The sequence below is a fragment of the Acipenser ruthenus genome, chromosome 2 (assembly GCF_902713425.1).
Source record: "Acipenser ruthenus chromosome 2, fAciRut3.2 maternal haplotype, whole genome shotgun sequence".
Lineage (NCBI taxonomy): Eukaryota > Metazoa > Chordata > Actinopteri > Acipenseriformes > Acipenseridae > Acipenser > Acipenser ruthenus.
The window spans coordinates 65,891,057-65,916,300 of NC_081190.1; the positions used below are offsets into that span (position 1 = coordinate 65,891,057).

Genomic DNA, 25,244 nt, shown 5'->3' on the forward strand with positions numbered 1-25,244 from the left:
CGCAGACATAGCAAAATGCGTCTGCCGGATGCTTGCAGCCTCTTGATGCCATCTCAGAAAAATGCAGATATGTATCCACTTAGGCAGCTGGAACTAAACTGAACTGGTGGGCTTAAGGCCACTGTATTTATACTACTATTTATATTACTGGAAAGTTCTAGAACGTTCTAGAAGTTACTCCAAGTTTACTCAGCACTGAATCTATCTGGAATGTTCTGGAAAATAGGTAAATTTCAAAATATCACTGTCCTGGTCACAAAAGCAAAGTTAGTGGGGAATAATAGCCATTTTCTATACTTTTGAGGCATAAGCAATTAGGAAATAACACTTACTACCCAGGAACAAAAAAAAAAAAAAAAATTTGTTACACGCTGTTATCACAAATTAATAGAATATGCATGTGGGCAAGTACATTTCAAGATAAATGTACCACAGAAACAAATGTAAATGCTTAAATAATTTGTTGTATGGGGAAAATATGTGATTACTCAAATATTTTCTTTCAAACTTGCATCTATATTGTAGTTTCTACAATAGTGGACAGTGGGCTTTCCATACATCTATTGAAATAATGTATTAACTATACATCACTTATTCTCTTCTTTTTTCATGTTGTTTCTAGATTTGTTAAATTCCTTGTTTAGGCTTGCATTTCTTTTCCCCACCCTTCAGATACTGATTGGATTAATCGTGACAGTCACTTTTATAGCTGGCCTCTTGCATCAAATTTGTACAGAAAGATGAAGTGGGGATGTAAGGTTGCCTACAATTACATAATAATGTAATTGTATGTAAAAAATAATGTGATATCTTGTAACAATTGTAAGTCGCCCTGGATAAGGGCGTCTGCTAAGAAATAAATAATAATAATAAATAATAACAAAGTCAAACATGCATAAATAGTTACCTAATGTTGCTGTGCTGGTGTGGAACATGCTGTATTTTAGCCACTAAAGCTGCTGAATTTACAGTTTGACATATTACTGGGACTTACTTGGTGATCGTGTTTTTTTTTATTGTTTTTGTAAAAAATAATTCATCTTGGCACTGGTCTTACATATTAATAGGCTTTAACATGAAGTACAAAACATTATTTTACTAGGTGTAATGCTTGTCCATTTATTAACAATAACAAAAATATGTACTTTTTCTAGTTTCCCCCAATACTTGTGGTCAGTTTTCTATCACGAGAGGCAAACTCATTAATGAAAGCAACATTATACCCACACAAACACCTTACACTGATTTTACTAATATTTACTACAAAAAGTTTTCATTTAGGACATTAACACAAGTGCTTGAGTAACTTGTTTTTTGCAACACCTGTTTGTTTGTTTTTTGTTTTTTTGTTTGTACCAAAGGAGAGTCGGTTTGAGAAATATCTACCAGGAAGAAGTATTTAAAGTAAATCATAACTTAGACATAGTTTACTTTTAGTAGGCTACCATAAAACAAATGTTGTGTCGACCACTAGATAATAATATACGAACAAATGAAATGTGCATGGTTTTAATTTAACACTACCACATCCATGTTCCATGTTAGCTGAGCAATAAATTAAGAAAATTAAAAAAAGACTTGCAGATTAAGTATTATATGCTGTCAAAAATAGTTATATAGGACTTTGCCGGCATTTAAATTGTGGCAATTTATTGTGGAAAAAACTACGCGTACAGCTCCTGAAGCCACTTGGGTTTGTGATGACGCTATAACGAGCCTGAATGTAACCCGATTCCAACAAGTGAGACTCCGAGAGTTTGAGAAACAAGGAGGGACAAGATGGCTGGCTTTGGTATAAGTGTTTTTCTTTAGTTTTAATTTGTGAAGTATACTCGGCAATTTATGGAGTAGACTTGGGACAATGAAAATAAAGAGGTTTTTCTTTTGGTTTTGTTACACTGGGTAATAAAAGGGACTAGTTTGACGTGTTAAGGAAGTGTAGTTGCAGGTCGGTTTCCTTAATTGTAAAGTTGCTTTTTTTGGTTCGTTGCTATGATGATCTAGCCTACTGTGAAAAGAGACGAACAATTAAAAAAACAAAAAAAAAAAACAAAAAAAAAAAACAGAATTACATTTTAAAAATTGCGTTTTATTTGGTCTGCGTGCGAATTACTGTACTTTGGTGAAAGTTTTCACCATACCAAAAAAACATAAAGTAACTACATTTTTTTATTATTAGATTTTCTGATCTACAGAATATATGAATGTGTTTACTGTGTAAAGATTTCTAATGAAAGAAGGAGAACAGTATTTCGTGTGCATGTTAAACTAAAACTCAAAGTAAATAAATGCAACTAACATTCCGTGCATTGAACTTGAACGGATGCGATGAGCTCAAGTCGTGTAACACCTCAGCAGCGGCAGCCCCTGCCTGGTCACAACTCCTCGGGCGCAACTGGTCCGACAGGCACTAGACGAGACCCAAACGATCGCGGGATGGATATAGAAATGATTCACCACCCGGACCGTGGTCCCGGGAGTACCACCGGCACACCTCCCTCTTCTTCCTGCTCCAGACAGGCCTGGAGCAGGGTAAATCCTGGATTTGAACCCGAGGAAGAAATGCTGGAGGCAGGCTGGCCTCCTGCGAACCCTGGAAGAAGGTCGGTGTCCACAGCGTCCAGCAGTACCAGCAGCGGGAGTATAGGTTACATCAGAGGTGGTGGTACACGGGGGAATAGGGGACTGTGCCCGACCCCTACTGTGGAAATACTGCACCGCCAAGATAGAACTGAGCACAGTGGGTGTGGGAAAAGGATACTGCAAAAACTTCGAGGTAAGTCTTGATTAGCTTTAGTCTTTTTGGGGGAATTATGTACAGGACAAAAAGAAAACTTATCTGGCGTGTGTTATTTAGGGTGTCTTTTAGTGCTCATACTTAAGAGTATTGAAGTGGGGTCAAATACTTTATCCCAAGGTTGCCCATCGTGCTAATTTTGATGGTGGTTAAGAAAGAGTTGAGTCCTTGGCTGGACTGAGAGGAATGCAATTGCAGAGGCGGCAGGTTTGCCAGTGGTAATAACTGCTGCAATAGATACTTTATAAAATGTGACCACGTAACACATAATAAAATGTAGCCATTTATTTCCAGTAAGCTGCATAAAATAACACATTATGTCCCAAAGTATTTCAGATACATAACTCTTTCAGTGAATTTTTGCTTCATTGAGACCTTTGTTGGTGGGCATGCCATCATGAATCAAATACTGTGTGTGGTAGCATAGCAGGTGCTTTAGGTACAGTATGCGATGCACAGCACTATATATGTTTTCTGTAATAGGTGAAGATGCCAAGGAGGGAGTGTTCTTTATCCTCAGACAGTTTATACTTGAAGCTTCATCCAGTAGTTTGACTTGGTTTAATATTTCATTTTTTGTGTTCATTTTCAGTCCTATGGGGAACGAGGTTGATGGAGGATAGCGGTGCAAGCAGAGAAAAGTACCTGAAGTATGTACTGCGAGAGCTGATTACTTACATCATTTTCCTGGTGATACTGTGTTTTTGTAAGTATCACACCTTTACTATGTTGTGCTTGTAAAACATGTAGGGTGAATGGCTGACTGAAATGCTTTGTTTGTGTACATGCCCCCTTCCTAGGATTCAGAATGTATCTCTTCCTCCATCAGTAGCCATTCATTCATTGTACAGAAAGTGTTTGAAAAAGTAATAATTGATTGCATACAATGAATGATTTGTGATATGGACGTGGTGGGGTCAGATCAATTGCTGTAAACTGTGGCAGATTTGAAAAAAAAAAAAAATACGGTTTAATTCTGTAAAGATACGGCCCCATATTATTATTTAGATATCCCACTGTTTTGATCAATTGAATGGACACTCATACATAAGAACATAAGAAAGTTTACAAACGAGAGGAGGCCATTCAGCCCATCTTGCTCGTTTGGTTGTTAGTAGCTTATTGATCCCAGTGTCTCATCAAGCAGCTTCTTGAAGGATCCCAGGGTGTCAGCTTCAACAACATTACTGGGGAGTTGGTTTCATACCCTCACAATTCTCTGCGTAAAAAAGTGCCTCCTATTTTCTGACTAGGCGAGCACTATGAAATGGATTCAAAGATTAGACTGCCTGTATAGATTAGATTAGACTAGACTGCCTGTATAAGGCTGAATTTATATTGCATGATCCTGGGAGCATTTAAATGCTTAAAATTGGCCATTTAGAAATTGAAAACTTTGATAGGATTACATTGGTTATGTTAATTATACAGCATGCCCATGTCCCCTTACTAAGAATCTTACAATGTTAATATAATAAATACATCATTGTACTGGTATCAGTTATGAGACAAAACAGAATAGTGCATTGTACAGGAATTCCTTTTCTGCATGTCAATGAGATGTACTGAATGTTTTTCAGAACTTTGTATTTCCACCTGTATCTACAATTTAAAAGCCACAAATATTTACTGATCATGTTAATATATATATATATATATATATATATATATATATATATAGTGCCGTGAAAGTATTTGCCCCCTGTCTGATTTTCTGCATTTTTGCATATTTTTGACACTGAATGTTATCAGATCTTCAACCAAAACCTAATATTAGATAAAAGGGACCCTGAGTGAACAAATAACACAAAAATGTGATACAGATTTCATTTATTTATTAAAGAAAGTTATGTAACACCCAATGTCCCCGTGTGAAAAAGTAATCGTCCCCTTAGACTCCATAACTGGTTATGCCACCTTTAGCAGCAATAACTGCAACCAAACGCTTCCTGTAGTTATTGATTAGTCTCTCACAGCGCCGTGGAGGAATTTTGGCCCACTCCTCCATGCAGAACTGCTTCAACTCAGTGACATTTGTGGGTTTTCGAGCATGAACTGCTCGTTTCAGGTCCTGCCACAACATGTCAATGGGGTCTAGGTCTGGATTTTGACTAGGCCATTCCAAAACTTTAAACTTCTTGTTCTTCATCCATTCTGGTGTAGACTTGCTTGTGTGTTTCGGATCATTGTCTTGCTGCATGACCCAGCTGCGCTTCAGCTTCAGCTCACGGATGGATGCCCTGACATTCTCCTGTAGAATTCTCTGATACAGAGCAGAAGTCATGGTTCCTTCAATGGTGGCAAGGCGTCCAGGTCCTGATGCAGCAAAGCATCCCCAAACCATGACACTAGCACCACCATGTTTGACCGTTGATATGATGTTCTTACTGTGGAATGCAGTGTTTGGTTTTCACCAGACATAACGGGGCCTATGTCAGCCAAAAAGTTCCACTTTTGACTCATCTGTCCATAGAACATTGTTCCAGAACTCTTGAGGATCATCCAGGTGCTTTTTGGCAAACTTGAGACGAGCATTCATGTTCTTCTTAGTGAGCAATGGTTTCTGCCTTGCTCCTCTGCCATGAATCCCATTTTTGCCCAGTGTCTTTCTGATGGTGGAGTCATTAACACTGACGTTAGCCGAGGTGAGAGAGGCCTGCAGATCCCTGGATGTTGTTCTAGGGTTCTTTGTGACTTCCTGGACGATTTTACGCCTTGCTTTTGGAGAGATTTTGGCAGGACGGCCACTCCTGGGAAGATTCACTACTGTCCCAAACTTTCTCCATTTGGACAATGTGGCTCTGACTGTGGTTAGGTGGAGCCCCAGAGCCTTAGAAATGGCTTTGTAACCCTTTCCAGACTGATAGGCATCAACAACTTTTTTCCAGAGGTCTTCAGGAATTTCTTTTGTTCGTGGCTTGATGTGCCTCTAGAACCTGTGTGCTGACAACTTCACTCTGATGGTATGGGCCAAAGTTAGTCAGATTTATATTGGGCAGGGCTGGCCCAAATCAGGCCTGGTTGTTAACCTAAGTACTCAAACAGCTGACCCTAATTATCCCTTTAATTGGGTTGAGTTAACTGGGGGGGGGGCAATAACTTTTTCACACCTGATGATTGCATGTTTGATTACCTTGCACACCAAACAAATGAAAGAAGCACCAAACTTTGGTGTCATTTTTTCTCTCAGACTCCCTCTATATACTACTACAACCCACAAAAAAATCTGACCAAATACAATGTGAAAAATGTGCAAAAATGCAGAAAATCAGACAGGGGGCAAATACTTTTTCACGGCACTGTATATATATATATATATATATATATATATATAATATAATATATATATATATATATATATATATATAACTTGGGCGTATATATATATATATATATATATCTCCATGGAATAAGGTAACCAAGTATTTTCATAGATTCAAGTATGGCCCTCAAATTAAAAAGGCAACTGTATGCATAGAAGACCAGAGACTGTGTATGCTTTGAAAGCTGCAGTGAAGTACATTTGTCTTGCACAAGGGCAGGTGCTGTTCATTTCTTATAAATATGTTACCAATCTGGTCTAGCCTTTCATAGTTACAGATGTTTGGAGGGAAAGTAAGAGAGGCGGGTTACCCGTGCCAGAAAATGCTTTTTGGGTGGATCGAGAAAAGTATTTCCTGACAGACTGGATAAGTGTCTGTCTGAGCCAGGACTGTGTTGTACAGAGGTGTTTTATACTGTATTTGAGGTTTTTGCTGGAAAACTAATTAAAGGCAATGAAGAAATGTGAGGCTGAAAAGAGGTTAAAATCGCAAACATTCTGCCTGTGCCTGTATGTGTTTTAACATGTTTGTTTGGCCGTTATTAATTCACTTTTTATCATAGTCAGTATTGTGGTTTTATTTTGTGATAATCCACCAGAATTGAGGACCTTTGTTAATACTTGTAGTGTTTTTCACACAAAAGAAGCATTACTTGTCTTCTATATTAGATTAGATAGACAGTTTGATACTAAGAAGCATATTTGTGTTTTTAAATTTGCACTACACTACTGTATACTGTGCTTCCCTAATGCATTCAGCTTTCAATATGATTATGTATGATGTCAGTGACATGCTTTTTACTGTACAGTGTCTATTTCGGTATTTAAAGAATGCTTCTCTTCTCCACAGTCAACCCCCTGCAGTGTAGATTCAATTCTGGAAACAAAAGTAAATATTAACAAACCAGTGAACTGTATAACTTGGGCGTATTGACTGGAAATTGATCTTTATTTGTATCTAACAGCCTTAGAAGAGAATGATTAAAACAGTTGTAGAAGCCAAAGGAACGCCAACGTTGTTGCTCATTTAGAAGCCCATTGTACAGTATATTACAGAAAACAATGTAAAACTGTATTATGAAATCCACATCCGCTCTAGTGTTTGTCTGGTGAATCAAATAAATCAGCAATGTAGCTTTTTCTGCTGTTTGAAAATTGCCATGTTATATTTTGTGACCCACTCACAGTCAGGTTCAGTTTAGAATTAGTTTTGTTTACATTTTCCAAATTAAATAAAAAATGAATCATCATAGCTTTTCTTTAGAGTCATTCCAAGTGAATACTGTGTTGGTTACAGATCTGCAGGTATTTATCATTTCACTGCTTTTTAAAATTGATACTGTGAATAAAGCTTGTTCTGGGGAAAATCTTTATTTTATTATTTTTTTTTTTACCCCCACTCCCACTGAAAACTATAAGCTTGCAGTATTGCACCCAACTGCTGGGATATATCTTGAAAGAGCTGGTGTTAAGATTGGGGTTTTGATGCATCTGTGTTTATTTTTAAACTTTTGTTTTAATGTCTTGCAGTGACATATGGGATGGTGAGCTCCAGCATGTATTATTACACAAAGGTCATGTCACAGCTGTTCCTGGACACTCCTCTATCAAGTGGGGAGAAGACAAATTTCAAAACTTTGGCAAGCATGGGTGACTTCTGGAAGGTACTGACTGTTTCAGGTCTGCTTCCTGACATCAGCAAGAGGAAGTGACACATGTAGACAATGGTTTTCCAAATTAACCCTTCCTGTTCTCCTAATGATGGAGACCATCTAGTGTGATGGTGTTCTTGGATTAGTATGTGGGACATTTCACAGCTTTGCAAAACAGCTTCCAAAGAAGGTTTCTCTTTATTGATAAGGCTGGGTGAAAGTCATTGAAACATAAAAAGAGAAGGAATTGTTTTGTTGTGGAAAAAGCTGAAAGATTTTATTGTAGACTAAATAAACCCTGTTTAAAAAAGCAAACATGAGGGAGAAAACTTAACATTGAACTGTGTTGCTTGTTGTGCTTTCCTTCCAGTTCACAGAAGGTCCATTAGTGGGTGGCCTGTATTGGGATGCCTGGTATAACAACAAAACCCTGCCTGAGAACCAGAGTTTAATTTACTATGAGAACCTGCTTCTGGGTGTACCTCGCTTAAGACAGCTAAAAGTTAGGAACGAGTCGTGTGTGATCCATGAAGACTTGAGAGATGAAATCCAGGATTGTTACAACATGTATTCAATGGGAAATGAGGACACCTCTCCATTTGGTCTTTTAACTGGAACTGCGTGAGTACCCGTTTTTAGGACTGCACAAAAATCTATAAGTCTGACCTCTGGTTGTTTGTTTGAACTGTTACACAACATTGCACTGTTTATAAATTTATTTATGTTACAAGAAATAATTTACTGCCCTTAGTTGCTTTTCCACAATGCTTCAATAATTAGGGGTAGCAGCAGTAAGACTAACAAAAAATCTTAGATTTGCATCTGAATGATGAATCTTTTGAAATGGCCTTTAGCGTAATTCGCACTTGACTAAAAACCAGGTGTCCCCAGTGTTGGTCAAAAGCAGGGGACGTCTAGTTACCTCCCAGTCGTGGATTCAAAATGAAATGCGAAGTTGTGGCCAGAGAAGGCGCTACTGTGCATGATTTGTAAACCATTAACCGGGTGTAGGTAAATTATTTCGTTGTACCTTCTTTTCCAAAGGCTAGAATAACCATTTCGGTCAGCAATTATGTTTTGTATTTTCACCCGTCCCCAGTTTGGTTGTGCACAATCGTAGCATTTTACTGAACTGGAGAATCTAAGGACAGATCATGCAATTTTTTTTTGTTTGTTTGTTTTTTAATAAATTTAGTCGTTGCCAATTATTTTTATTACTTTCTTCCAATTTGGAATGGCCAATTATTTTCAGGCTCAGCTCACCGCTACCACCCCTGTGCTGACTCGGGAGGACGAAGACGAACACACGCTGTCTTCCGAAGCGTGTGCTGTCAGCCGACCGCTTTTTTTCACACAGATTCACCACTCGGGAGCCCCTTGATCATACTAATTTTAATATAATATTATGGTTTATTATCCAAAACCCTGCTGCTTGCCTTGTCTTTTCCCTTCCTCGTTTCTCCCACGCTACACTGCTGCTCCGCTCACTGCACTAACTCCATATCGCTGCTTGCATCCAATTCAAAGCTCTTGTACTCGCCTATCACTGTCTTGACCTTTCTGCTACCTCCTATCTCCCTACACCCCCTCGCCCCCTCTGCTCCTACACCTCTGGCAGACTAGCTGTACCCCCCTCTGCTCCCCTGCCTAGTGTAAACACCTTTTTTTTTTTTTTTTAAATCAACAGCTGGACTTACGCTAAAGAAGAGGATTTGAATGGAAGCCATCACTGGGGTCTGATCACTACCTATAGTGGCGGGGGGTACTATCTGGACCTCTCACGGACCAGAGAAAAGACAGCTGCAAAAGTGAAAACACTTAAAGAGAACCTGTGGCTGGACAGAGGAACCCGCGTGGTGTTCATTGATTTCTCGGTTTACAATGCCAATATCAATCTCTTTTGTGTTGTCAGGTAGAGTGTATATTGAAAGTAAGAATTTGGTATCGTTTTGTATATAAGTGTGTTCTTGAACAAAGGTTGGCAATTAAAAAAGTAAATAATAAGCCACATTCCTAATTAGCTACTCATCCTGTTTGATGGCTTTTTTTTCACCATATTTTTTTATTGAGACAGATCTGATGCTATGTTTTAGCTCTGATGTTTATAAAATTATTATTTGTTTATTTAGCAGACGCCTTTATCCAAGGCGACTTACAGAGACTAGGGTATGTGAACTGTGCTGCAGAGTCACTTACAACAACGTCTCACCCGAAAGACGGAGCACAAGGAGGTTAAGTGATTTGCTCAGGGTTAAACTGTGAGTCAAGTGAGTGAGCTGGAATTTGAAACAGGGACCTCCTGGTTACAAGCCCTTTTCTTTAAGCACTGGACCACACAGCCTCCTAAAATATCTATGGTATACCTAAGGTGCAATACAAAACCATCTTCAATATGAGTAGTCCCTTGTGGTCAGGATTCATACGTAATATAATATTATTAATCTTTTTATAGGTTGGTGGTGGAGTTTCCTGCCACTGGTGGCACTGTTACCTCTTGGCAGTTTCAGACCGTGAAGCTGATCCGCTATGTATCCAACTTTGACTACTTCGTAGCTGCCTGTGAGATCGCTTTCTGTCTTTTTATCCTCTACTATGTGGTGGAGGAGATCCTGGAAATCCGCATTCATAGACTCCATTACTTCAGGAGCCTCTGGAACTGCCTGGACATTCTTATCATTGTGGTAAGTGGTGTAGCTGCAGTCAGACCATGTGACCTACAGAACAGGTATCAGGATACAGAGGTCGTATTTAGCATTGTATTTGGAATATTATAAATTTATGTAAAAAAGACTAGTGAAGATCAGGAAGATTCTCAGCACAGTAACAAGGGGAACCAGTAATATGTTTCTTTTTTTTTTTTTTTTTACAGCTATCTCTTGCGGCTGTTGTTATTAATATATACCAGACATCTACTGTGAAGGCTGTTCTAAAGTACCTTTTGGAAAATCAGGAGACTTTCTCGAACTTTGAGCAGCTTGCCTACTTGCAGATCCAGTTTAACAACCTGGCAGCAGTGATTGTGTTCTTCTCCTGGATTAAGGTATGTATTTGGTTTTGCTGTCTAATACATACTTGCATAATACTATTGCCTCTATGGGAACACTATTTGGTTTCCTCTTCCTTTTAAATTTTACCATGAACCACATAACCCGGGTACGTGCTCGAGTTGCCCCCCACACCCCCGTTTCCATGTTTTTAAATTACTTGAGTTGCCTCCCAATTCGGATGGGAGCCCAAATTCTCTGGTCTGATTTCACTCCTTGGGCTGGCCTGAATTCTGAAGTCTGAATTTGGGCTGCGAGGAAATTACATCACTAAATGTGAATCAGAAATGTTGTAAGGGGCAGGAACATACCGTATAATGGGACATTTTGGCTGGTATTAAATTCTCCGGATTTGCTACCTTGTGCATGCAGTGAATGTAGCTCATGGTAATGTACCTTTTTTACTTAGCACGGTCACAAAAAAAATGCAACCCAGTTTTGCATTTATACTTTTAATTCCAAAAAGATATAAATATATGTTTACTTAATGAAATCTGTCTGCTAAAACAGTATCTCATTTACAGTAACTTGTTATACTAGCTTCTACAATGTCACTGCAGCAACTTGGAGAACAACAAAGAAGGCCTTCTAATCAGTTAGACTAGCAAGCACTGGAAAAATCAGCTCAGTTTTATATGGTGCAGAACTAATTTATTTTAAAGCTTTGTTTTGTTTATGGACTTTGTGATACCTGCACGGTGTCTTTAGTAATATTTACAACACATCGACAATAACAATCAACCATTTTGTTACAAACTTTCTAACAAGTCTGGCATAAATAATTTTGGATGTTACTTAATTAAACCCAAAAGAACACAAAAAATGCTTAACATGAAAAAAACATCCGTCCTGCTACAGTAGCAGGCCCAGTTTACACTGCCTCTGGGTTTCTGATCGCATCAGATCAATTCCAGATTTTATTAATCCTTTGATGGAAATGTCCGGTCTGCTTTTAATGTTTTCAAGCAAATTGGTTTCATCATTCCCATTCTCAAATCCACTTTGACATCTGACATTATTTCCTTTGTCCAGCTCTTCTTTACCTGTTCTGCTTACCAGTCTGCCAGAGGTATATGTACTGCATGAAACAAATGTGAAAGAATATCTAGATGGATTTATCTTTCAAATCATTAACAATTTGACTGTAATACCATCTGCAGTGAATGCACGTCTTGACCTTTAACTCGCAAGTATTTCCTGCCCAACTCACGTGATACCGGATTCTGCCGAGTCATCGCCCTGGGGGCGTAGAGTTGACGTTAAGGCAAAAGTGGGGGGGAGAGGCGTTGACTCGGCAGAATCCAGTAACTCGGAAAAGCATGGAAACGCCTCCTTTTTCACCAACCTGAGTTGTCCATCAACTCAAGTTCTGGGAGAATTCAGACCAATACGAGTGCACTCGAGTCGACTCAGGTTGGCTGTCCATGGAAACAAGGTATTTGAGGCAGTTCAGCAAACTTCTCTCCAGAATGTGGTCCTCTCGAGCGGCAATGACCTGGATTTCATTGCAGCTGAAGTAAACCAAATTCCATTCCTTCTACAGTAAGTGAAAAGCTAAAATATCCACCTCCTAAGGCTTTACTGTAATTGGTGTTTAATCAATTTTACAATTGCAGCTCATGTTGTTTCTATACTTTGCTACTATTCGATTTTTTATTTTTTTGCCAAATCGATGACTAATATTGACGTTTATTTTAGAAAGAATTTACCAGTTTTTTTTTTTCAGTTCAAGGAGAGAATGGATGAAATCGACCTTTATGCTTAAAAATATATATATATATACTTGAGAAACATCTCATTTAGCAAAACACCTTTATCATATTCAACATGCAACAAAACCAAGCTTTTTTCAAGTTACAAAAAAAATCAAAATATCTTACTGTTTTCTTAAATGTTCTGTGTCCACAGCTCTTTAAATTCATTAACTTTAACAAAACAATGAGTCAGTTATCTTCCACCATGTCTCGTTGTGCCAAGGATGTCATTGGCTTTGCCATCATGTTCTTCATCATATTCTTGGCTTATGCCCAGCTGGCATATCTCGTGTTTGGAACCCAAGTTAATGACTTCAGTACATTCCAGGCCTGTATGTAAGTAGCTGTGACAGAAAGAGTTGCCTAGGGACTCCAAGGGATACATTTTTACATGTTATCATATGTTTTTATATCTTATAAACCGACATTCTATATTGACAGTATTTTTACAGGGTATAATTTAAGACTCACATTATGCAGCAATTAAAGCTTATAGTGTTACTTTAGTTAGACACACCTGAGCTTAATTTTACACGCAACATACCTGACATTTTTACAATTTAAGGTAACTTCAATGATTTCCTTTTTTATGTCAGTATATACTGTATGTCACTTAAAGAAATGTGCATGTGCATGCAGTGAATGTAGCTCATGGTGATGGACTTTGTGTATTTAATATGTGTTTACAATAGTCTTGTTGATATTGTAATAATGTTAAGAAATGTAAGGTGCTAAATGACATGGTATAAAATGATTGCTCCGTGTTTCTTGTTCTGTATTTCAGCTTCACGCAGTTCCGCATTATTCTGGGTGATTTTGATTTTGCTGAAATTGAAGAAGCAAACAGAATTTTGGGGCCAATTTACTTTACAACATTTGTCTTCTTCATTTTCTTTATTCTTCTGGTGAGCATTTCATTTTTCATCCCTGTGTTTTGAATACATGTTGTACCTTCACACATTTGCTCATGTTCTTTTGTCTTCTAAATGTTGTTGTTTTCAGCTATCCTTGTTTTGAGATTCTGTGGGACGCTGCAAAAATACTGCAACCGGTCTCAGTGAAAATATATTAAAGTCTCTTCTTGTTTTTTGGCAGAACATGTTTTTGGCTATAATTAATGACACCTACTCAGAAGTAAAAGCTGACATGGCCCAACAGAAATCAGAAATGGAACTTGCTGATCTCATTAAAAAGGTATTTCAGGCACTAACAGTGTTGACCACCACTATCCTTTTTTTTTGTCTTGAAACTGCTTAGTCATTTTTAGTCACCTGGATATAAAGACTTTAATGAAACCGCTTTCTGTTTTGTATTAAAAATATATAATACAGTAAATAACCTTCAGGTTACATAATAATAATAATAATAATAATCATGCTTCTAGGTAGAAATAAAGGTTCATATTATTCCGCAGTTGCTTGAAGCATTTTTTTCTATTTTGAAAGGTCTGTGCATTGTTGTTTAATTAGGGATGTAACAAGGCCATGGTTAAACTCCGGCTCAAGAACACCACAGTTGATGACATTTCGGAGAGCCTTCGACAGGCGGGAGGAAAGCTCAACTTCAGTGAACTGCGACAGGATCTTAAAGGGTATGTGCATGAGGCTTCACTTTACAGAAAGATTACTGATTTTAAATAGTTAAAAAATGAATGAACAAAAATATAAATACTAAAACAGATAACTTTGCTGATCTGCTGCTTTGTGTGGACTTTGTGTGTACCTTCTGTAGTATTGAGAGAGTAGGGTCATTTCTGACCTTTCCCAGCAATTTAAAGGATTTACAGTTTTAAATATTGATTCAAGTGTGTATTAAGTAATTTCTGTATATCAATTATATTAACATATTGCTTGCTGATTTACTATTTCATTAATGGACAAACACATTTAAACTACAACTGTAAATTACGTCTGATAAAATTGCCAGAAGGGGAGCTGCAGGTGAAAGCATCAGTGTTTGTGTGAGAGTGCTCGCTTTGTGCCTTGTGGGAACTTTTTCTTTTTTTCTTAGCTTCTACAGCTCTGCTGGTGTTACTGGGGGATTGTGTATTGTTTTGTCTTTTGTCTTAGTTTTTTAATTACTGCTAAGAATATGTTATGTTGTTAGCATTGTTAAATTCAGCATCTTTTGTTAAATTCACTTTTCTGCTGTATGTTGGGTCTTTTAAAAAGCGATTGACACCAGTGAGCTCGCAGATTTATAAAGCTTGATGTGCTGTACTGCACTCTGTCTTTATTCCCCATGAGAGCGACATAAAATTCCCTGAGGAGACTGTTCAACTCACCCTTAGAAAGTACATTAAATGTAAGTTTTTTTCTTGGAGTCTGTTTTGTAGGATATGCACAGCCCATTTGAAGCCTTTGTTGTTGTTTTTTTGTTTGTTTGTTTTTTCGGTCACATTTGAGTTGATTCAGTTCTGGTTCCATTATTTCACTGTGCTGTTTCTTTAAAAAATAAAAAATAAAAAAAAAAATACTGGTACTTTCTCCAGTTCAGAAAATTCATCTTCATACCATTGAGCAGTTTTTCCATTAAAAAGATTATCATTTGATTCTGCGTCTGACATTTTTTTAAAGTTAGATGTTACTTATAGATATTAAATGTTATAGAATTAGGACAGGTAAGTGGCGGAGGAATTTGAATCAAAGGTGATGTGTCACAGATGGCTGCGTGATGTGACAGAACAGAGATATGCATGTGTTACCCCTTTTTTCAAACAATCAATCAATATAGTTTCCAGCTTTGTTGCAACATGATTTTCGTTTCGGAGGCAGTTACGCAGAGCGCGCTTTTTATTAAAACAAAAGAGTTGACTTCACTGCTGAGGTGGCACCCGTGCGTACAGACCGAGATGTTGACAGTGTGTGTTTTATATTAACTTTTTAATTTTTTTTTTATTTGGGGTCCAGGGGCCAGGTTCGTTATAGCCGAAGGTTTGCTGTAATTAAGGGCATTATAGCGACGGTGTACTGTACAAAACAAGTATTGTGCTGGCGATAGTAGCAATTGTTTACCTTCATTGTAGATCTCTCTCTCACTCCTCTATGAGCATGTGCTCTCTCTCACTCCTCTATAACCCTCTCCCCTCTAAGAGCATCTGCTACGCTTTTATATATGTGGGCATCTCCAGATTGGTAATCACTTAATCAATTTGGAGATGGCCACATTCCGCACGAGTTTAGAGGGATGGGGATTTAACCCCATCCACGCTGCCAAACAATAACAAAACATTTTTTTGTTAAATAAACACATAGCAATACATTTAAATCATAATAAACACAATTCACAATAATAATAATAATAATAATAATAATAATAATAATAATAATAATAATAATACAAAATAAATATAGGGGCGTCACAGTCTGTCGAAAGGTTGTGTGAAATTAACGTATGGCTGATAGAACGCAGCTAACCAATCAGAGCGCAGGATTTGTCCAAGCAGGTTTATAATGTGTATTATTGACTTCTTAGGAATTATCATTCATTGTATTCTGTAGTAAAGCTGTGACAAACTGGTTGGTTTGATAGGCTTTTTAATATTTTGAAATTAATCAGAAGGATTTAAACAGTATTTTAGTTCCTTAGATAAATACATGAAATGTAAGAAGTGTTTCTACAGGATATGCAAAAAAACTAAACAAACAAATGTTTACCCGGAAGATGGTTAACAGTTTTTTTGTTTTTTTTTTAATATAATTTATTTTTGCTATTATTGTTGTTGTTGTTTATTAAGAATGTATTTTTGTATAATGTAAACAATAGTACATATGTAGAGTGTTTACATATTGAACTATCTGCCTTTTCACGCAGCCGAGCCGAGCCCTCACGGTACGGTTAGTTTCACACTTGTCATTTTGTCGAGCAGAGCCAGAACCGTGAAACTCTGGCCTCACAAGATATCTGTACTGGCTCGGTGTTGAGCAAGGCTGGGGGCGGGGTTAACTTGTACTGTCCGAAACATTAAAGTCTACCAAAAGATTTCACAGGATTTCACAGGAATTGAGAATATACTAAACCACAGCACGAAACAGTGTTGTGAAAAAACAAAACAAAAAAAAACAGGATTACAAAAAAAATAAGTGGGTCAGACCGCAAAAAAAAAAAAGTAAATGTTATGATTTAATGGAAGCAGTTCTTGGTCACAGACCTGCAACGACCGGCGTCGATATGTTGAATTCAGCGACTTGTCTTCTGGAATCGATGTGCAGTCCCACATGGAATGAAGCTGAGTTTACATATTACAACATTCTTTAAGCTTTGACGCTTTTTATTTTTTTTAAGTATTTCTCCGGCTTTAAATTGTTTAACGCTGACAGGTATCATTTAAAACAGACAAAAAAAACTTACTGTGTTAACTACAAGATCTATTGCTGTTTCATTAATTGTATTCCATGTATTATTTTCTAATGAATAAAGTGATCAGTAATTGCGCATATTATTTTGTGGTTCCTTTATAAACCAGAAAAAAAAAAAAATAAGATACATATATTGGAAATGTGCAAAGTAGCTGAAAACCACATTCAATATGGTCATTTTTTTAAAATACCATATATTAACATTGCATGTATTAAAAAGTATACATACAATATGTTCTGCTTAGATTTTGTTTTTAATAGGCCTACTTTAAATCTATTTTTCTTAAGTGTTTACTGACATTTTTCAAATACTAGCTGTAACTTTTTAAAGTTATTATTATTATTAGTAGTTAAGTAGTTGCAGCTTCTACTTTGAACAGTAGTGTGAACACACCCGAGCTGCGCTGGGTGGGCTCTGCTTGGTTCTGGCTTGGCTTGGCTCGGTTCGGCTCAGTGTGAAAAGGCTATTAGTGGGCGGAGTTCTACCGCATATATAAGCACAGTGGTTTAGACATTTAGTGGGAGTTTCTTTGGAGGTGCTCCGGTTGTCTGCTCACCATGAATGGTGACTTATGCAGTTCAAAATTGTTAAGTAGATGGATCATTTAGAGGGCATACATGTTCCGAAGCCAGTGTGACACAGTAAATAAGCGGTGGCAGTAGTAGTGCCAGGGGAGAGGAAAGTGAAACTGATAGTTTGTACCTCTGTGCCTGAAGCGGTTTGCCTGCAATTTGTATCATGTGTGACAAACTGTTTGTATCCTGTGTTACGGAATAAACATTCTATTTATCTACTTATAACACCAGTGGTTCCCAGCCTCCGGTTGACGTGATTGTGGTGGAGAGCAGATTGCGGGCTTTTCCACTTCTTCACAATGTGATCATATTGTATCAGGAACGAGAAATAAAAAAAAGGGTTTTAAAGACGTATTTGTTTGTTTGTTTGTATAATGTGCAGAAAAGGCCACACAGATGCTGAGATTGAAGCCATTTTTGCTAAATATGATCAAGATGGAGATCAAGAGCTGACGGAACAAGAACACCAACAAATGAGAGATGATTTGGAGAAGGAGCGAGTGAGTCCTCTCCACTTGCTTGTGTTGTATTATTTACACCGGACACTGTACATTGTGTTGTAATTCTTAAACCTAAAATAATTTTGAAATGTGGCTGGTTGATCAATACACAGTTGTCATTTTATTTATTTATTTAAGTATCTATTATGTTGCCACGTAAACTTTATAAACAGCTTTCTACTCATAAACAGTGGGAAAAAATAAGCTTGGTATCACTGGACAATGCCGCGGTAGTTAAAGTGGTATGACTCGTTAGATCAGGCCTGACTACCGCCCTCCCCTGTGTCTGCTGCAGGAGGATCTGGACCTGGAAAGGAGCTCGTTGCCTCGGCCAGTCAGTGGACGCAGCTTTCCCCGCAGTCTGGATGACTCCGAGGAGGACGATGATGAGGACAGCGGCCACAGCTCCCGCAGGAGAGGCAGCAGCTCCAGTGGAGTCTCCTATGAGGAATTCCAGGTGTAAGTTCAGCTTCAGTTCTTCTGTATCCTCTTGTCAACGGGTGCAATGCTTTTCTTGTGAATATGTACATAAGTGAGTGTTTGATGCGCTTTGTTTTCCTTGTGCAAATTCAATTAACTTTAACACACAATTCTGAATGATTTAATGCTGGACTGTGCTTTGGCAGTGTACAGTTATGACATTAGTTTATTAGAAAGTTAGTGCTTGAAACAGAACATAGATTTTCCTGCTTTAATCCTCTTCATTAGGCTGGTTAGACGTGTGGATCGTATGGAGCATTCGATCGGAAGTATTGTGTCCAAAATAGATGCTGTGATTGTAAAGCTTGAAGCAATGGAGCGAGCCAAACTGAAGAGAAGGGATGTGCTTGGCAGACTTCTGGATGGGGTCACTGAGGTAAGCTTGTGTCACAACATGAAAAGAAAAGCCTGTACCTTTTGTCTTGCTATCCCCCACCAGAACATAAGAATGTCACACTTTACAGTTTTATATACATGTAGAGAACTTCTGATTTATTTGCCATGAAATTTAGGTAAGACATTCTTAAACACAAGTTATTGAGAGTATTAGTACCTGTCTTTATGTATTTATGTACGTGTGTCCCTTTTTACTTTTAACCCTTACATCATGGATTATTGAAACACATAATCAATATTTTTTGTGGCATCAGGAGGTCATCATGCTTTTGCGTCTTCCATAGCTTGTCTGGCTGAAACATTGCTGTTTTAAATAATTAATAAAGAATGAAAATTTGATCTGTGGTCTATTATTATGGTGTTACACCTTTACCGACATCAATCAGTGTTTTTATTCAACCCCATATGAGGTCGCCATACATAAAAGGGTTAAAAGAACTGCTTTTCCAAATGTGATAAAACTTGGTTCTGACATTCTTTACCACGAATTATTGAGAGTGTCATGATGTAAGGATATATGGAGGAACCTCTGTTTACATATATACTGTATGTGACACATTTGTATGGAAGATGGTCAGTAGGTTATGGTGATCTGCTTTGTCAGAGCTATAATTTTGTATTTGCAGACGTGGCAGGATTTACTGTATGTTGCCCACATGCTTTTTGCAAGGTCATCCTGAAAACAAATGTTTTTGTCACTGAAAACCTATATTAGTCCGAACGGATAATCCTTTAGTCACAACCTGTCCGCAGGTAAGACCAGTTTGGCAATAAAAACTATAATTCAGTACAAGAACATGCCATCACAAGTCTCCAAAGTTAAATAGTAGGCTTAGAAATTAATGTGTCTGGGTATTAAACCATTCTGAACAATATTTATTGAAAAAATGTATTGACTTTTACGTCTATCACAGCTTATTGGAAACTACTGTCACACGTCAGAGTTTTAGTTATATCTAGAGTACTGCACCACTTATTCAGTTTTGATAAAGCCGCGGTGTCCGTCTGTCACGCTCACATTTTTACATATACTCTGTGTCTAGTGAATTGCTTATCAAATTGTGAAGAAACTTGCTAAGGACATTCTTTAGCATGTTATTGACAGTGTCTTAATTTGGGGGTATGTTTGTATTAACAGTCATGGTGGAGGTATAAGTACAGTACAATCTCACTATAACGAACCTGTTGGGGTCGAAGCCTGTTGTTCGTTATATAGAGGGGTTCCGTATAGCAAAAGGATAATCAAAATGAATGATAAACTGTTGGAGTAAGTTAATTAGTCCCTGCGGAAATCCGCTGTAAAATTTCCTAAAATCTGCAATGAGAAAAGAGTGTTTTCTACAAAATTCTGCACCAATGACTTTTTAATGAAAAACATTGTTAATGAGTATAAATAAATAAGAAAAAGTAAGTCACAGTTGGTTAAATTCATTTTTTTATTAAATCGCATTACTAAAATCTGAAGAAAAAAAACAGAACAAACATGAAAGAAAAAAACTGCATACAATAAAGCAAAGAGAGTAAGCAACTCTTACAGCACTGACTATTGGATGCCATTTCTTAAAATGTACATAAAACATAACAATTTTAAAAAAATAAATTCAATACAGTTATGGCCAAAACATAGGACTATATTTAATCACATTAAGGTCTGATTACACTGTGTGCGGTAGCGGAAAGCAGAAAGCAGTAAACCATGCAGCAAAAAAAATAGAATCTTGTTTTGAATGGGTGCAATTACACTGAGTGCGGAACAGAAAAGCAGCACGGCGGAAAACCACGCAGGATAGAAACCAGAGCGATTTTCTGATAATACCGCGCAGCAAATCTCTGAAGTGTTATTGACGTTATCTGTATGTACAGTGAGAGATGGCGAATGAAAGACTGGTTTTCAGGGTGCAAAAATGCCCTCAACTGTATGATACGCCCAGTCCAGATTATAAGGATACGCTAAAGAAGCAAGACCCCTGGGACGCCATAGCGGCCAAACTGGACATGTCAAGTAAAAATATTTGCATTTGAAAACACACACTATATAGCGTACTTTTATGCCATAGACCTCCAAGCAAAACACTTCAAAGTTGGAAAAAAAAGGGGTCTCAATAATGACGTGTTTCTTGTAGTATTTCATGGTGGTTTTTTTTTTTTTTTTTATACAGGTTTTTAAATTATATTGTCACAAAACTCTTGAATTCACCATGCCAGATAAACAATTCAGTCATGCAATGCACACTATCTTTATATCGTACTGAATAACATTGTTTGGTTCAGACATGAGTGATATATATATATATATATATATATATATCACAGTTTACCGCTTACCGCTTTCTGCTACCGCTCCCAGTGTAATCAAACCTTTAGTAATAATAACATTTGCCTAGCAGAATAAGATTGTAGTTGTGCACTGGGATTCAAGTTAGCATTTTACAAATGCTCTGTTTTACAAATGTGTACTAGGCTTGGAGCATTTTGTACAAATGTAACAGTATTTTTAGAAACATGTTGTTCACAAAAATGTTTTAAATTTAAAACGTATCCACATCAAGACAGCACATAGAAATAGTTTGGAAGCTGTGACAAGTGCTTGGAAACAGTGACAGGCGACACTGATTGGCTGATAAACTGATTGGCTGATAATCATTTTTGTTTCTTTGACCAAGGCCACAATGTGAAAGTGCTACCATCACATACCACAAAACAAACAGGAAAGTAAAGATTTAAAAAAAAAAAAAAGGATTTTCACAAAAGTCATCCAAAGTAATCTGATAATATCTAATACAGTTCGCCGCCCCCTTCCTTATTGAGCATTCATGTTACTACACCATGTACAAAAAACATGTGTATTTCCATATATAATTAGAATGAAATCTTTCAGGACCTGCAACATAGGGAGTACAAGCAAGGGCCTAATTGTTTTTCTCTGACCTTTCACGTAGGAGTAACAGAACAACGCTTCGCTTTGAACTTGCGACTAAACTATGAAATCCTTTTGTAAAATAATAATAATAATAATAATAATAATAGTAATCTGACCTTCTTTCGTTCTTCAGTAGCCACTGTTTGTCTATCCATGGTCGTTGTCACGGTCTTCTGTCGTTTTTTGCATTTGTTCCCTATCTTTTGCTGTTGTATTTGGTGCTGAGCTCACCAATGGCCTTAGAAATCTCTCCATGGCTGAACTAAAGCTCGCACTGAAACCCCGCCACACTTCTCACTAAAATAGCGTGTATGCGCTCTAGTGACATGTACAGTGATAGCAGGGAGCAAATGTTTGTGTTTTCGTTTTTTTGCAAAAAATTGAAAATTCCGCGGAATCCTGGAGGGACTAGTTAATGAGATGAGATTGTGAATAAAAGTAGAATTACATGTATGTGTGTGTGTCTCATGTATGCAGTATTCTGCCTTTTCTTTATCCTATTTGTTAAAGAATTAAAACACAGTACAGATAGCACAAATTCTGAATTGAAGCTGAACATTTATTCAAAATCAATCTGACATGAATCTTAATCCAACATGCAAGAATCCAAACTGATCTTTTATTCCAGATCATCCCGACTTGAAAAGTTTGACATGAAAAGTTCATGAGATCCTCAAGTTTCTTTTTTTTTTTTTTTCCTTTAATCAATTTTGCTTTGCCGCATCATTGGTAAACAAGCCAAAAAAGTGCTTATTGACAACCTATATTCACGACAGATATGCCTGCGTTATTCCTTTTTTCAAACGATCAATATAGTTTCCAGCTTTGTTGCAACATGAAATTATTTTTGTTTTGGAGGGAGTTACACAGCGCACACTTCTTAAGACAACAGAATTCACTGCAGAGGTGGCATCCCATGCGTACAGACCAGGATGTTCAGTGTGTTTATATTCTCTTTTTTTTTATTTTTTATTTGGGGGTCCAGGGGCCAGGTTCGTTATAGCGAGGGTGTACTGTATGTCACTGGTATGCTTGTTGTAATAGTAGGACTTTGAATACCTGTAGCTTGGATTGATAGAATAAAGCCTGTTGATGCTGGTGTGCAAGTCTTTTGGTCCTTATTCCCTTTCTCTGGGGCTTTGTAAAAGTACCACAGTCTACTACCAGTCCTTATTTTTAATTTTTTTTTTCACAGGACGAGCGACTGGGGCGTGACAATGAGATCCACCGGGAGCAGATGGAGCGACTGGTACGAGAGGAGCTGGAGCGCTGGGAGTCTGACGACACTGTGTCCCAGATGAGCCACCGTCTGGGGACCCCGCAGGGTGGGAATGGACAACCTCGTTCGCACAGCTCCCGGCCATCTTCCTCGCAGTCCACAGAGGGTCTGGAGGGAGCAGGAAGTTCGGGCAGCCATGTGTAACCTAGCAATCCAGTGACCTCAAGGAGGTGCTGCTGAATTAGCCTGGAGAGTGAGCCGGTCAGAGTGGTGAAAAGAAGAAAGGATGTAAAAAAGGGAAGACTAAGCTTTCCTGTGGAAATCAGAAAAGTTAGGTGGTGTGCAGACTGACAAAAGGTAACAGTGCAAAGGCGGAAAGGTAAAATGATAGTTCATTAGGCTCATGAAAATGCTTGCAGAGCAAGTAAAACAAAGATTTTAGTTAACTAAGTCACAGCAAGTATTTTCCTTTTCCTTTTTATTGTGTAAATTTCACCACTGCTTTTTTATATTTATTTTGCTTCTCACTCTCCAAGCTGATGCAGAATCCACTTTTTTTTAGGAAGGAATTCAATGGTTTTAATTTTTTTTGGCTGTTATTTAGGGCCTGAGGGACTTTTAAGGATCAAAGCTCATTTTTGGTTTAGAAGTAAACAAATCAACTATTTATGGTATAGACAAACAATATGAGGGAATGATGAAAACAGTGTTTATTGCGTATAATAATGGTTGACATGGTACAGTAGCAATTGTTAGTTAATACCCCTTTTTAATTGTGTAGTAATTTATAAACCTTTGATTGACATTGCCCCATGTCTCATTTTCCAATGTTTTGAACTAAATGTGTCTGCGCATGGTATGAAAATGCAGTTTTATTTTCTTCAAATGTTGTAACCATACTATTGGTTTTGTAAAATTATAAGTCATGTTTTGTTTTGTTATTTTTAAACCAAAAGGAAAACCATAACCTCATATCCCAAACCTAAAAGGGGCAAGTTCATAATTCAAGTTCACAAATAATTTTCTAGAAGCTGTTCATAGAATTTTCAGAGCAGCGGAACTCTGAAACAAATAGTGATGCATTCGTTAGAATTGTATTCAGATCATAAGAAAATACCAGAACTCGATGCAAGTTTTATCAGCATTTGAAACTAACGGCTTCTTGAACAACTTACTGGATACAAAACATCATTTAATCTGTCAAAACCTATTGTAAATAACTGCCCCTATAGAAAGATGTTTATTTAGGGTCCAGGGTTTCTAGAATCTTTTTTTTCCTAAAAGTATGATACTTTTTTGTTACACTCTTTATTGCACATACATTTTAGAGCTTAAAACATCAGATATTGTACATTTAATAAACCTGTTTGGTCAGTTAATATACATGCTACATGTATCATTTTTGCATTAGAACAGCAGATAGACAGCCTAATTAATGTGGCTAGCTTATTGCTTTCAGTTTATGAAAACAAAATTGCCTTGACCAAACTTTTTGCAAAGCATCAACATTTTAAAGTGAATTTGTTGTTTTGTGGCTGTTTGCTAATATAACATTATGTGATGTATTGCACTGCTTTTATGTACCAAACTATTCCTAATAGACACATTGTTTATATATGCCTGTAATGGTGTAACTTTCAACAAACTTCATTTTGAAGTGCATTTAGTTTCATGGGATATCCATGTGTGCCATACCTTCAAAGTATGGTATGTTGTAGTCCTTTTTGTAAAAGCATTTTACATTGTGATTTTTATCTATATATTATTGAGATTGTGTGAAAAAACAAAACAAAAAAAACCTTTATTTGTAGCATTGGACAAACAATGAACGGTAAAGCTTGTCACCTTTTCACTTACTCTTTTGGTTATTAGGAAAGTTCATTGTATGTTGTGTTAGTCTTCCACTAGGTGATTTGAGAACATAAGCACTATATCCTAATAAAGACTCTTTCCTGTACAAATTGGCTTCAGTCTTTTATGTAGTAATACTGTCCACTTTGTGATTTGAACCAACTTGGTACTAAAACGCAGCTCCTCATTTCTTTGTTCTTTTATGACCAGCTCTATAGAGAAGGTTTTAGCCTTTGGTGATGAGTCCACTGTACCAGATACTGATACAATGACTCAATATATAATGCAAAGTACTTGGAGTTGCTGCAGAATTGTACATGTGTGAGAATAAACACGTGAGATGTTTTTGTTCACGCATGAGACAAAGAAGCATCC

General features: G+C 37.3%; 1 protein-coding gene across 1 annotated transcript; it reads left to right on the top strand.

The window, feature by feature from the left end:
* Positions 1–1,683: 1,683 nt before the first annotated feature.
* Positions 1,684–24,979, top strand: LOC117409296 (polycystin-2-like). Its single transcript, XM_034015118.3, has 15 exons — positions 1,684–2,776; positions 3,390–3,503; positions 7,650–7,783; positions 8,142–8,392; positions 9,459–9,683; positions 10,224–10,452; positions 10,641–10,811; positions 12,724–12,905; positions 13,354–13,474; positions 13,665–13,763; positions 14,039–14,160; positions 17,886–18,003; positions 18,299–18,462; positions 18,712–18,859; positions 22,995–24,979. Exons 1-15 carry the CDS (start codon positions 2,329–2,331, stop codon positions 23,220–23,222), a joined length of 2,754 nt encoding a protein of 917 aa, XP_033871009.1. The 5' UTR covers positions 1,684–2,328; the 3' UTR covers positions 23,223–24,979.
* The last annotated feature ends 265 nt before the right edge of the window (positions 24,980–25,244 follow it).

What these genes read in the sequence shown, in the direction of transcription:
- LOC117409296 (XM_034015118.3), top strand. Translation starts at nt 2,329, where the DNA reads ATGAGCTCAAGTCGTGTAACACCTCAGCAGCGGCAGCCCCTGCCTGGT. An exon ending in GCATGGGTGACTTCTGGAAG is followed by an intron (nt 7,784 to 8,141) that starts GTACTGACTGTT and finishes CTTTCCTTCCAG; the next exon opens with TTCACAGAAGGTCCATTAGT. An exon ending in TGTTCTTCTCCTGGATTAAG is followed by an intron (nt 10,812 to 12,723) that starts GTATGTATTTGG and finishes CTGTGTCCACAG; the next exon opens with CTCTTTAAATTCATTAACTT.